General features: G+C 39.0%; 1 protein-coding gene across 2 annotated transcripts; it reads right to left on the bottom strand.

Annotated features, from left to right (window-relative positions):
* Positions 1-528: 528 nt before the first annotated feature.
* Positions 529-14,250, bottom strand: LOC121376040 (beta-lactamase-like). Of its 2 annotated transcripts, XM_041503806.1 has the most exons (7): positions 12,403-14,247; positions 11,444-11,592; positions 4,852-4,969; positions 3,720-3,810; positions 3,099-3,258; positions 2,093-2,263; positions 529-1,617 (listed from the first exon to the last, which is right to left on the bottom strand). In XM_041503806.1, exons 1-7 carry the CDS (start codon positions 12,879-12,881, stop codon positions 1,214-1,216), a joined length of 1,572 nt encoding a protein of 523 aa, XP_041359740.1. In that variant the 5' UTR covers positions 12,882-14,247; the 3' UTR covers positions 529-1,213. The 2 variants fall into 2 exon arrangements, with proteins under 2 accessions (XP_041359740.1, XP_041359741.1); XM_041503807.1 differs by lacking the exon at positions 2,093-2,263 and having other exon boundaries at positions 12,403-14,250.
* Positions 14,251-14,910: the final 660 nt, after the last annotated feature.

The raw sequence follows: 14,910 nt of genomic DNA, 5'->3' as shown, positions 1-14,910 counted from the left end.
ATCAGTATCTGTATATTCAATGTGTTTCTAGTCGTCTTAATATTTGTAAGAAGCCCAAACTAGATTTTGTCATCAAATAAAATTTAACCTAGTACAAATATTAGAACGATCAGAAATACGTTTAATATACAGCCACCAATAGTGTATGCAGAGAAATATATATATTAAATAGTCTGTTAATGGATAACATCTTAAAATTGCAGCAAACTCAGGAATGTTCCTTTAAAAAAAATCTACATAAATACCTTAAGATCTCTAACTAATAGTTTATCTTCACTGTAATATTCACATGTTTTGTTTGTTCTTATTCTGGATCATATAACTGGGATGTTATAGATAGACCTTTTTCGCTGATATTTGAAATTAACAAAGTAAAACATCTTGAGTGACAACAAACATCCTTGATGAGTAGATATGGGGATTGGCTGTCCTATAGACGAGGAGCTCGATAATGATTTATTTAGTGGAACATACCATAACCATCGTGTCAAAACACCCTTTGGATTATGGCTTGTCCAGAGATGCGAGTTTTAATTTGTAAATGGTTTAATACTTGATATTACAACAACTTAAAGGGATTTTGAAAAGCATATTGTAAGTTGGTTTGTAAGAATTCACCGGATAGGGCGGATGCAAAGTAATATGCTACAACACAGACAGTTTGACCATGTTTCTTGAGTATATTGCCTTCAAAACTATCCAAATGTCCAATAAGTTCGGCCTTGTGCCGATTAACATTTGTGAAATCAGTACTGAGAGTGGCAGTCCTCCTAATGATGAACACTATATCCTGTAGTCATCCTAAAGATTGCTATGTATCCGGTGAATGGTAGTCCTCTTATAGACGACGTACCTGACCGGATACGTATGAGTAGTCAAGACCTTGTCAAAACCTGTTTTTTACTGCCTTATGCAAAAAAAACACAATTGTTTAAAGATCATTGCTATACTATACTACACAGTTAGCCTAAGATACACCCCGTTTATATAAAAATATTAATTTGGTAAACAGTTACTTAACTCTACCAGAAAAGAAACTGCTGTTATTTTAAGCTATGCACGATCCTGTAATATACGATGAAGAACCGAAAGCACAGAAATCGCCTGTATGGCCATGCTGTTGATATTCGCGGGAGCTGAATTAGATGAAGGGGAGTCCTTACACCCAAGGGTTGTTGGCGCACCCTTGTCTACCTCTGGACCAAATCCACTTTTATAAAACTGGCGGAAGACTATATTCCAAATAAAACACCCTCGTCCCCACTACGACGCCTTGCTTGTTGCGGATGAAGACAAAATCGGACCCGGGAGCATGAAAACGAAACACGAGCGGGAAATCGAGTTGCTGGTAAAACGTGTCCGGGGTTGACGTCGACAGGAGCAGGCCGTGGAGAAGCAACCCGAATTTGAATTTCAGGTTCTCGTTTTCGTCTAGGAACACGGTCAGCTTGCCGAAGCCCGGGTGGAAGTAGTCCCCGAGGTACTCGGTAGAGTTCGGTTGTGACGTAGTTCCGGGCTGTGATCGTTTGTTAATCGGTGATCTTCTTTTCCTCCTGCGACGGCGGCTCCACGGTGAAGGGTCGCAAGACGTTGTTTCATTAAGCCACGGTTTCTTACCTGCAAACGAGGAACGCGTTTAATACATATATGGTAGATATTTATTTTGCAGGAACAAAATCTAAACTTATGGAAGCGTTACCACATATATTCCAACTCACGCACATAGTATAAACACACATGTTCAGGAAAATATTTTATTTAACGATGCACTCAACAGATTTTATTTATGGTTATATGGCGTCGGACACATATGTTCAGATGCGTAAGATTAAATACAATTTTGGATGGTTTGATAAATGAAGGTAATAAAACAAAATAGGGTGCTGTTTTCAAAATGTCGGTTACATTAATGTTGGAAATTGAAAAAAAAAATGTGCCAATATCATTTGGTTTGGTATCTGACAACTTGATAAATGTGTTATCAAACACCATATTATTTGTAGCAGACTGCTGAGAACGTTTTACACGTCTAGCACTCGATTAAAAACTCGGTTAACTAGGATAAATACAATGTATGAATAAAGAGACCCACCCAGGAGCAGATCTGAGGCGAACCAGCTGACGAATCTGTTGACGTCATACTGATTGAAGAGGGAACTGTCCGTGCTGATGGCGGACCAAACCCCGATTCCATTACTGGGGAAGAAAGTGACCCGGGACGCGTAACTGCTGTAAGAACCGGTGTGGAACACGGTTGGTCTTCCTGTTGAGACAGAGAAACAGTACGAGTCATGCATCATGTAAGCAAAGAAAGGAATATTTCCGTAACGACACCTCAGCAGATTCTGGTGTCTAACATAATTATTGTGAAATCTGGCACCCTGCTTATCAAACTTTTAGAAACTGACTCAAGACTATAATAGAATCTGAGACTTCAACGTCATGGCAACGTCATACGCAACTCTTCTTCTTCTTCTTGTTCCTTCTTGTAATGATATCACAGGGAGATGTTTGCTGCCAGGATGAATCTCACAGTGACACGGAGGGATTCCTGGTCTCCATATAGTTTTTCTTCTGTGTTTTTCGGTGTTGGCCAGTGAGCATCTCTGAGTTGGCTGTGTTGTTGGCAGTATTGTAGGATGTGTTCAACAGTTTCTGTGGCTTGTTCACAGGGACTGATTGGAGAGGGGACAACTTTAACCCTGGCAAGGTTGGACCGCAGTATACAATGTCCTGTGCGCAGTCTGAATATTGTACCTTGTTCCCCATGACAACTTATATGCCGTCATTAGAGATTGAAGTATTATATGCACGGGCCCAAGGCATGTTGCCATGACGTTAAAGTCTCAGATACTATTGGAGTCTTCAGACTGGACTCTGAACGTTTTATAAACACGGGCCCTGATATAACGTTATTTTGGAAATGTATGAATAACTGAATGTAGATGAAATACTAATAACTAAAATTAGATGAAATAAGAATAACTGAGATTTTCTTCTCTTTTTTTATATACATCTACTTCGATATTTATTATACTTCAGTTGTTAGAGATAGGCCTACATGAGCATTGACAATAATATGACTGAAGCCAGTTTACCTCTGTAAAGCCCATTCCTCCATCCCATGGCGTAAGTGGGGTTGAAGTTGTCCACGGGATATTTGGGTTTGTATATTCTCCGGCCACTCAGACTTGGCATCATTGGTTTGTAAGTTTCTTGAAGAGCAGCACTGTTAAGAAGTTGAGAGCCTTTCTCGTCCTGTAAAAACCACAGGTATAGACACTCAGTTGGTGAGGATTGTTTCACTTTACCCATTTACATGTACCTATTTTACATCCTGTTAAAGTCGCTCACTCTAGTTCTCCAGGTACTAGTACGTATATGCTACTTTTTTCTGTTTCGTACAACATGCATTTGAACTATTACATTTAAACTATTATAAGACGCCATATAACACGCTGGATTCGCCAAAATTGATAATTTCAACAAAACTTTGTAAGTAATGTGTATATAATAAAAGTCTGCGTTCCGCAAGCCATGTCATGAATTGAAATTAACTTTGGGGGAAGAAAAGGTATAGCAGTGTTTATTTATCATTGAAAAAATTCTATTGACACCTATGTCTATTTTTTCATTTAAAAAAATTTCTATGTGAAAATTAAAAAGTAGAAAAAGATCATGAGCAAATATATAAATTCTAAAATATGTTCTTCGCATACTTTTCCTCCTCTTAAGTGAAATTTTATCCACTTGGCCATATCTTCCGCATTGATGAATACGCCTCCTGCTGGATCAATTTCGACAACAGTTCTGAAAAAAAAGAAGAGAGTTCAGCAATTTAAAGGCACGTCGTAAGGGGTGGAGGGTGGATATGAAGAATGCGAACGAACCCACTTTTAGCAATTGGTTTTTGCGCTTATGCATATGTTGTGTCAGTCTGAACGTGTTATATTTATAAAGCAATCTAAGAAACACAAAAAGTGGAAATAGCACATAAATAAAATAAAAGATTAAAACATAATAATAACTATAGATTATTTTATGTCATTGATCTTTTGAGAACATATTATATAGAACTAGGTTGCATACTACAATATATTCTACTGGTGAAGAACTAGCATTTTTACTGTTTATCACAGCAAACGAAATTTGTTTTGTTTTGTTTAAAGACATCACTTGAGGGCATTGATTAATTCATCATCGAATGTCAAATATTTGATAATTTTTACACTTTGTCTTCAGAGGAAATCCGTTACATTTATTAATTAGTATATGCACTTTCCCACAGACAGGACAGCACATTCCGCTGTATTTAATACACCAGTCGTGATACACTAACTAGTATTACGAAAGAAAGACTGGTTGTTAGAGCACCAGGGACTGGGCGTGGTATAGTAGACTATGTCCTCTGCCAAACAGATTGAAATCATCTCTATTGGTAATCAGTTTGGTCCTTTATTTCCACTCGTTTTTGTAACCGTGGTACTAAAATGACAGAAAAGATACATTTTATATATTCCAGAATGGTATTAAGAATATCTACGAATCGAAAGTATTACAGGGAAGTATTACCAACCCCGATTCATTTAAGTAGATCGGGGCCTTTTGTTTCATTTAATTTGTATTTGATTTTTCTGCTTGTATCCTATTAAGGTTCAAGCTGAGTGGCCTGTGCAGACATCCCAGTTATATGGGCGTTATGTCTAGAACAGACCGCTAAATAGTTAGTGGTTAGTGAGAGAGGAGTCACTGAGCCATTAAAACTCACTCTGGAGCTGGTACCTGAATGCGTCTACCAGTCTTAATGTTTGTTTTATTCAACGAAACCACTACCTGCCGTTTTACACTCACCTAATATTAGTTTTCTCAGGATTCTTCACGTACGTGTTGTTAATCCACGTATAGGACCAGGCTGTTTTCGACCAATCATCGTCCGTCATAGTGGCGGCAATCCGAGCTCCCGTCATTCCTAGAGAGATATGGACTTCCGGTGTTATGTTTCTAGTATGGTCATTTGACCACCGTCTGATCCCCGTACAACATTGATGTTTCTGTCTAAAGTTTAGTTTATTGCTTCAATTTTTAATTCATATATATGTCATGTAAAATTTATTTCTGAGTATGTAATCAACTACAAATTTATTTAATGCTAGGGTAAGACTACCAATTGTCACGACGAAGTTGGCCAACTCATCGATCTCTCGACTTCTACGATTATCCACTCTTACAACTCCTATGATCAATTAGTTGTTAATGTGAGTTTGGATTAGGGAAAATTACAACGAGACTGTCGAGTTGGCCAACTCCGTTGTGACAGTTGATAGTCTAATACTAGCATAACGCTCCAGAACCATATATTTCTTATGAAAAGTTATAAGCTATGAGAACTTAGCCTACATAATATGCAATCGTTGTTCTATCAATATCATTAATATCTGACGCCATACAACCTTACATAAAATGTGTTGAGTGCGTCGTTAAGTAAAACATTTCCTTCATACATACATGTATAAGGAAGGAAATAGTTTATTTAACGACGCACTCAGCACATTTTATTTACGGTTATATGGTGTCGGACATATGATTAAGGACCACACATATTATGATATTGAGAGGAAACCCGCTGTCGCCACTTCATGGCCTACTCTTTTCGAGCAAGGGATCTTTTATATGCACCATCCCATAGAAAGGATAGCCCATACTACGGCCTTTGATGTACCAGTCGTGGTGCACTGGCTAGAGCGAGAAATAGCCCAATGGGCCCACTGACGGGGGTCGATCCCAAACCGAACACACATCAAGCGAGCGCTTTACCATTGGGCTACGTCTCGCCTACATACATGTATAACCAATCTAATTAAAATTAGCTCCACTATGACATGTGGATATAACAGCAGCCAGTTGGAGCTCACGTCCACCAATCAAAACCTTACTTGCAGAATCATGCCAGTGATTTGAAAATAATTTGAAAATATTCCGAATTATTCTGAGGGTATACGATATCTTTCATGTGAATTACGAATGCCTTATTTAGACCAGTAGAACTAATTTTAATCGGATTGCTAACTACACTACGTAGTCTCCAATGTCCAGGTAACATTTCGTCTGTAAATAATAATTTAAATATTGATCAATCACACTTCGCCTTTTATAACGTTATTTGGGAGCATACAAATTCTAAAAATATCGGGCGAGTCTATTTTAATGGCCGCAGTACAGCGAACCATACCAATACGTACGGGATGGGTTATCAGTCTTCAATTTTACATTAAAAATCATTTATTTTATAAAACAAAACATGTTTTAAGACATTCGTAATTCACACGAAACATGTCGTATACCCTCAGGACAATTCGGAATGTTTTCAAATTATTTTTAAATCATTGGCATGATTCTGCAAGTAAGGTTTTGATTGGTGGACATGAGCTCCAATTGGCTGCTGTTAGATCCACATGTAATAGTGGAGCTAATTTTAATTAGATTGATGTATAACTTCTTGATCATAACTATTGTAAATACTGAATGATAATGTATAATTTTGTACTGTAACTCTGTCACTTCATCTCTGAGGTTGGGACAGATAACAAATGTAAACAAGAGTTCTGTGAATAAATATTTAAAATAAATAAAAAATTCTTATGGCAGTTCTTCTCTTAGTTTCATTTTTTAGTGTCCAAAACGAGAACTGTTCAAATATTGTCTGGAAATGAGTCAATGTGTCTGTTCGTGATACGGTGAAGTGATCTGAACTGTCCCACATCATCAAACGTTTGTTTTGTTTAACGACACCACTAGAGCCATCATGATTCAGTTGTATGTATTTCTAAAAGTTAATAATTGCAACACCACAATCACCAAAATAACGGCGTGTGTCTAAAGAACACAAACATCTGTGCGCTAACCTATATAGTATTTAGTGTTCCAATAAAAGGATTCGCAAACTTCAGCGTTATGGAAGGGGGGTGGGGGTAATACCTTCACCAATACCCACAAAATTCCTCCCAGCTTCCAACGTCTGTGAGCCTATTATATGTACTGGTCGCTAGATGACAGTTGAAATATTTGAGTTGTGTAGTACCAGATGAATTTGCAGTAAGAAACCCAAGTACCTTTAGCATACAGGTGACGTGACAGCAGAATAACAGGTTCGTCTGTTTAAATAGCCTTATCTCTAATGCCAACGTGAATGTATACTCAACAATAAAAACGAACCAGTCAGATTCGAAGTTGTAAAAAGAATACGAGAAAAAATAATATTACACTAGTATATCTAATATAGCGTGTTCGTGAGGGCGAACGCTCGTCAAATATAGTTTACTGTACCTAGCGAGTTCAGTAGGAGGATATATATATATATATATATATATATATATATATATATCGTCGCGTGAGAGCTAAAAGGTCGTAAGTGGCAGATACGTCTCAAAACGTCGTTTTTGCATATTCAGAATCGCCATCCCCGATTACATATTGTCACAAAACATCGTAGCTATGTTTCTAATTGCATCGCTTATACAGAAGGATTTAAATGGTCGTAAGTGAATCACAGATACCAGTTTGTACGAAAATAGACATAACTGACACATACGACTTTCCTCCGATTTGCTTGCTGTTCATTATGCGAATACGACTGGCCGTGTGTGGTAGATACACCCTATTTAAATACAGTTCGTTATATAATTATGTCTGACATAGGTCGTATGTGCCAAATATGACACATATGTATTCTTTGTTATCGGTCTGTGATAGAAATTACAAATGCGAAGTACAATAGAGCATACATAGCATAATCACACTGATTTTGGATGTACATGTATTTAATTATATGCTACGGTGATCAAATTCCGTCTTTCAGCTGCCTTTAAAGATCTACAGGATTGCCCTAATGTAGGCATTATGGATTAACAATACTGCACATACAAACGTCATTGTAAGTTATCCAGGATAAAGTCCAGTAACAAAAGACAGTGTAATCAGACGTAAGGTTAAAAGGTTAATAAAGTGAATGTGGCCTCAACATAAACGATAGTAAGATCTATGAACTTTGATTAACTATACAGTTAACAAATATTTGCAACAGAATATCCCTGTCCTGAGTCAGACACCCGATCCTATCGAAAGCCGGACTCGGGATAGGCGTGTTCGAAACCCTAGTCGTATATGGACTATGGACACGTTAAACCAGTTACTAAGCTAAGCTAAGCAACAGAATGTTAAACGTGAACATGACACAACACACACACACACACACCAAAAAAAAATAGCACAACATAGCACGCACAACAGAATCTGAACATGACATAGCACACACAACAGGACATGAACATAACATAGCTCACACAACAGGACCTGAACATAATATATAGCATACACAACAGAACTTGGCACATCAGTGACAACAAGACATCAACATAACATAGCAAAAAGCTGAACATGAGAAAATAATCACCATAGAAAATGAACGTAACATAGCACTTGCGACAGTTTGTTTGTTTTGTTTAACAACATCACTAGAGCACATTGATTAATTAATCATCGGCTATTGGATGTCAAACATTTGGTAATTATGACTGATAGTCATCAGAGGAAACCCGTTATATTTTTCCTAATGCAGCAAGGTATCTTTTATATGCACTTCCCCACAGACAGGACAGCACATACTACGGCCGTTATCCAGTAATTTGCGACAGAACCTGAACATGACTTAGCACTCATTAAAGAACCTGAACATAGAGAACTCACAACAAAACCTGGGCCCGTGCTTATAAAACTTAAAGTCTAGACTTTAATAAAGTCCAGACTTTAACGTAATGCTATTTGAATGGCGATGCCATGACGTTAAAGTCTGGACTTTATTAAAGTCTAGACTTTAAAGTTTATAAGCACGGGGCCTGAACATGACGTGGCACACACAACAGAACCTGAACGTGACATAGTACACACAACAGAACCCGAAGAAGAACATGACAGAACACGCATACAACATACCATGATCATGCCATAGTACACACAAAAGAAACTGAACATGACATATCACTCACAACAGACGCAGAAAATAATTTAGCACACACAACAGAAACCGGAGGATTGATCACTTAACACTCAACAAAACACGGAGAGAACATTGCACATAACAGTCTGTATATATCACTGAACACACATCATGCATAACATAGAGAGATCTTTGAACACAGTAGAACCTGAAGAGATCACTGAACACACAACAGAACCTGGAAAGATCATTGGACTCACAATAAAATCTGGAGAGATCACCGAACACACAATGAAACCTGGAGAGATCACTGAGCACACGATAGAACTTGGAGAGATCACCGGACACACAACGGAACCTGGAGAGATCACTTTTCACATAATATAACCTGGAGAGATCACTGGACACAAAACAGAACCTGGAGAGATCACTGGACACACAACAGAATCTGAAGAGATCACTGAACACACATTATAACCTGGAGAGATCACTGGACACATAACAGAACCCGGAGAGATTGCCAAATACACAACAAAACCAGGAGTGTGCACTGAACACAACAGAACCCGGAAAGTACACCCAACGCACAGCAAAAGTTGTAGGGTCTACTGTTCACTCAATATAACCTGGAAAGAATCTTGCATACTCAACAGGTGAACATGGATTTGATATTCAGTACACACCCTCATTGGAAACGTAAACCCTATATCCTTTGAATGAGCTTCACTTGAACCTGATGTATTCCAAACCAATAAGCTGCTAAACATAGTTTCTTCATTGAAGGATATCAGTTTCAGTTTGCTTAATTATTCTGGTTTGTCTGTTGCACTAGCTGATAAACCAGGTATTCTTGAAACTAGTGAAGTACACCCTGAGGCAGCAGAACCAGGAACTATCTGCAAAAGGACTCCCATGGTTCAAAGAACACGGAAAGAACACTGCACACAACATAACATCAGCTTTTCTAATGAGTCATCAGGAACGAATACTTGCCTAGAAAAAGAGGTTTTGCATGGACAAGTCGTCTGATTCTGATGCACCATCATCAAACAACGAACATGGATCACTACCACCACAGTGTTTCTGCCAGATAGAAAATTTTGGGTATTCCTCTATGGAATTGAATGCAACTACAGTCAACAGAGATATGGGGGGTCCTCCCTCAGAAAGAAAATGGGTTAAGTTTTGGGTTAGGATTAAAGAAAATCATACAGTAATGATAACAGTAATTAATTTTGTCAAAAAGTTAACTTGAAAAAAAAATCTGCAAAAATATTTGGGTATAGTACCATACCCATTTTACCCTCTGGCACGAGTCAGAGTAGTTTTTTTCACATTATTATTTTGCTCAATTGGTGATTTTATTTATCGTATTATTATTAACAAAAGTAAAATAACTTTTTTCACGTAATATTTTGTTTAAGCGGTGATTTTATTAATACGTACTTCTACTTGTATTCCTTTTTGAATGTTTGCTTCTAAATATGTTCTATTTACAAGCTTTCTCCTTTTTAAAAATAAGTATGTGATTTGCAAAACTGAAATGTTTTAGAAGTGATGGTTCTTTCAGAATAAATATTTAAATTTACTTGATATACTATTGATCGTAAATGACGCACTTAATGTAATCATGAATAATTGTCGTAACTACAACTATTTAAGCAAATAACTAAAACACCTAATATGCTATAAATACCGCAAATATACAAATTCGACATCTTAAATACTGATCAAGAAAAACAGTTTTCCTTCATTATCTCGGCTTTTTAAAAATGAATTTTGATGCACTTGCGTCCTTCTGGCTCTCACGCGACGATATATATAAATATATATATATATATATATATCATACGACGATCTCGAATGTATGTATGATATCGATTTAAAGAAATCTCATTGGCTGCTTGACACCAAAACCATACCATCCAATGAAATAAGCACTACCGAAATTGATTGCTCTGATACGTGTAAGTTAACCTGAAACGCATTACTTTATGACGCACAAGTTAACTGCAAGCGCAATAGTCAATACGTTTTAAAACGTTGGGAAAAAAAACAATTAAATTTCGTTTAATCTTTTTAGTGAGGATTTGTAAGAAATAGAACTGTATTCGTGTCCATAAGTACCACTGACCTTTACAAAGCGTTCCTTAAAAACGTATATACCTTCAAAAACAACTCGTAAGATAAAATAGTATCTATTAGTCAATCAAGTAGTATTCTTTACATCATAGTCCTCGAGTTCAAAAATATAACTGGAGGTGGTAGGTGCTGTGACAAGAAAAGCAATGCACAGTAATGTATGGACAAAATATCACTTTTAAACCAAAAGAACACGTTTTGATGGGGGGAGGGAGGGAGGGGTTCGGGTGTATGTGTGTGCTAGGTACAGCTCTGTTCGATCGGAAGCGTCTTTGAGCGTTCACTCTCCTGAACACACTGCTGTTTTACCCAGAGGTTTGTATATTCTGTTGTACATCGCCTCCTCCCACCGCTCTCCGGTCGCCTTCTCGATGGTAGCCGCGGCCAACACAAACGGATAGTTGGAGTAGAGAAACCATTCTCGAAAGCCATACTTCACTGGGAAATACCGAAATCGTCTGCAGTTAAAATAAGCATGTGACAATAACAACAATGTAATGTGGCCGCTGCACAAAAAAGTACCTCTCATTTCTTACACTTAATCTCTGATACGTTTTGTAACCTCTCAGAGAGGATGCCCATGGCACCGTTTTATTTGACAGTGGCGGATTTTAGGGGAGACTCAGCCCCCCCCCCCCCCCCCGAAATACAGCTTTTAAATGTTTTACGTTGGAGGAAGGAAGGAAAAATGTTTTATTTAATGACGCACTCATCACATCTTATTTACGGTTATATGGCGTCAGACATATGGTTAAGAACCACACAGATATAGAGAGAGGAAACCCGCTGTCGCCACTTTATGGGCGATTCTTTTTCGATCAGCTTTTATATGCACCATCCCACAGACAGGATAGTACATACCACGGTCTTTGTTACACCAGTTGTGGAGCACTGGCCGGAACAAGAAAAAGCCCAATGGGCCCACAGACGGGGATCGATCCTAAACCGACCGCGCATCAAGCGAGCGCTTTACCACTAGGCTACGTCCTGCTCCCCTCCCAGAGAGGGTGCCTATGACAGCGTTTTATTGATGAGGGTTTCCAGTGGCGGTTCTTAGGGGGGCCCCAGGGCCCTACCCACTCCTTCCTAAATTTAGCTTTTTAGAATACGAGGAATCCTTTCCGGAACGTTGGTGGCCTTGGGTCACATGTCACTGAATCCGCCACTGGTCTTCTCCAATAACCAAAACGAACAGAGATCTTAGCAGTTTAACGAATTTAAGCTAAACGAGATATGAAAAAAAGAGAGAATAGTTGTACAAAACTAACTTGACAATTTCTTCTCTGGTGAAATTCATCACAGCAGTCGTGACACCCCAGTAGTTCGGCATTCCTAGTTTATGCGCCAGCAGATCTCTGATGGTGGCCTCTGATGTCCGGAACTCATCCTGCAGCTGGAAGTCCTTCCCCAGAACCGTCCGAAGAGGCTCGTCCCACTGCAGTTTGCCGCGGCCAACGGCGTCGGCTGCTAACGTCGACGTGAAGGCCTTGGTGTTGGAACCGACGTTAAAAAGCGTTTTCTCCGTTACTGGTTGTTTCTCTTCCAGAGTCTGATAACCAAATCCACCCTGGTAAATGGTTTCATTCCATTTCACCACGGTTACTGCCAAGCCTGTCAGGTTTTTACAATCTACCAAGTTCTGTATGTATTTCTCGAGTTTCGTTGCAAATTCGTCGGCTTCTACGGGGTGTGTTATACATGTATATGTCAACGTGAAAATTATAAAACTTACAGTTGCAGAGACCATTTTTTTTCAGAATGTCTTAAGCTACTTATTTTTACAATGGCCACCGTCAAACTAGTTAGGGCGAAACGACCCGAATCTGTTAACCACAGTTGTTATCTATTCACCCAGGTCACTCCAGTATGCATGTCTGTTTATTTAATTTATTTTAAAGTGCGAAAGACAGGGCGGATACGGAAATTTGAATAGGGGTGGTGTGAATTTATTTTGTACGCAGTCATACAGTAATTTGAAAAGGGGTTGTGCTAATTTATGTTTTGTGCGCTAAATGATGGATGTTTTAAAAAGTTAAAAGTTTGTTTTGTTTAACGACACCACTAGAGCATATTGATTTATTAATAATCGGCTACTGGATGTCAAACATTTGGTAATTTTGACGTATAGTCTTAGAAAGGAAACTCACTAATTTGTTCCCATTAGTTGCAAGAGATCCTGTATATGTACCATCGCACAGACAGGATAGCACATACCACGGTCTTTGATATACCTGTCATGGTGTACTCGTAGCCCAAGTACTCTGCCGTTCATTCTGACAGAGAGCGATCATACCGTACAAAAGTCCTTCTAGCTCTCGAACGGCAGAGTACTTGGGCTAGGTGCACTCGCTGGAACTAGTAGCCCAAGGAGCCATCGACGGGGATCGATCCCAGACGGACGATGATTCAGGCTAGCGCTTTACTACTGGGCTACATCTCTTCCCGCGATGGATGATGAAGGAAGGAAGGAAATGTTTTATTTAACGACACACTCAACACATTTTATTCACGGTTATATGGCGTCAGAGGAAACCCGCTGTCGCTACTTCATGGGTTACTCTTTTACCGATGGATGATGAATCCGCATAGCACAGTATGCTGTAGACACTAAAATTTGGCCAAATTCAACAACCGTGGTACTACCTTATCTGACCATGAAAGTAATCAGACATGTAACAAGTTGGATTGATTGGACATTCGCACATATTTACAGAAAGTGGAACCGAGGTTGTTTTTAGTTGTTGGGTTTTGTTTTTTGGGGTTTTTTTTTGGTTTTGGGTTGTTTTTTGCTGTTGTTATTTGTTGTTGTTTGATTTCTAGGTTGTTGGGTGTTTTGGGGGTGTTTTTTGTTTGTTTTTTGGATGTGTGTGGGGATTTTTAATGGGCTTTTTTGTGGAAATTTATAGTGTGTGTGTGTTGTGGTGGGGTTTTTTGGGGGGTAGGGGTTTTTTGTGAAAGAAGACTTAATTGACGAATATTTGAGTGCATAGACTATATACCCATACTCTGACGCATGTCACGGATATTTGTTTGTGTGTTGTTGTTTTGAATGGTGTGTGTGTGTGTGTGTGTGTGGTGTGTGTATGTATGTGTGTGTGTGTGTGGTGTGTGTGTGTGTATGTGTGTGTGTGTGGTGTGTGCCTGTGTGTGTATGGTGTGTGTGTGTGGTGTGTGTGTGGTGTGTGTGTGGTGTGTGGTGTGTGTCTGTGTGTGGGGGGGCTGTGTGTGGTGTGTGTGTGTATGTGTGGTGTGTGTCTGTGTGTGTGGTGTGTATGTGTGTTGTGTGTGTGTGTGTGTGTGTGTGTGTGTGTGTGTGTGTGTGTGTGTGTGTGTGTGTGTGTGTGTGTGTGTTAACTATGTGAGGTGTGTTAACTATGTGAGGTGTGTTAACCACTCTGGGTGAAATCTAGCGCAGTCGGTAGAGTCCTCGCCTGGGTTGCTTGGGTCATAGAATCGAAACCCCTCGGTGGACCCATTTCCTGACTGGATTTCCCGTCCCAGTCAGTGTTTCATATCTGGTATACCAACGGCCGTGGTATGTGCTGTCCTATTTGTGGGAAAGTGCTGTTAAAAGATTCCTTGCTGCTAATGGGAAAATGCAGCATGTTTTCTCTAAGATTGTGTGTCAGAATGACCAAATCAATAGCCAATGGTGAATTAATCAATGTCATCTAGTGGTATCGATAAACAAAACAAAAATAACTATGTATTTACCACTCTCGTTTAAAAACACGAGAAAGTTGGCATCTATGGCGAGGGGTGTTAGATATCTCTGC

The sequence above is a fragment of the Gigantopelta aegis genome, chromosome 6 (assembly GCF_016097555.1).
Source record: "Gigantopelta aegis isolate Gae_Host chromosome 6, Gae_host_genome, whole genome shotgun sequence".
In the NCBI taxonomy this organism is placed as follows: domain Eukaryota; kingdom Metazoa; phylum Mollusca; class Gastropoda; order Neomphalida; family Peltospiridae; genus Gigantopelta; species Gigantopelta aegis.
This window is presented reverse-complemented; position numbering and strand designations above follow the sequence as displayed.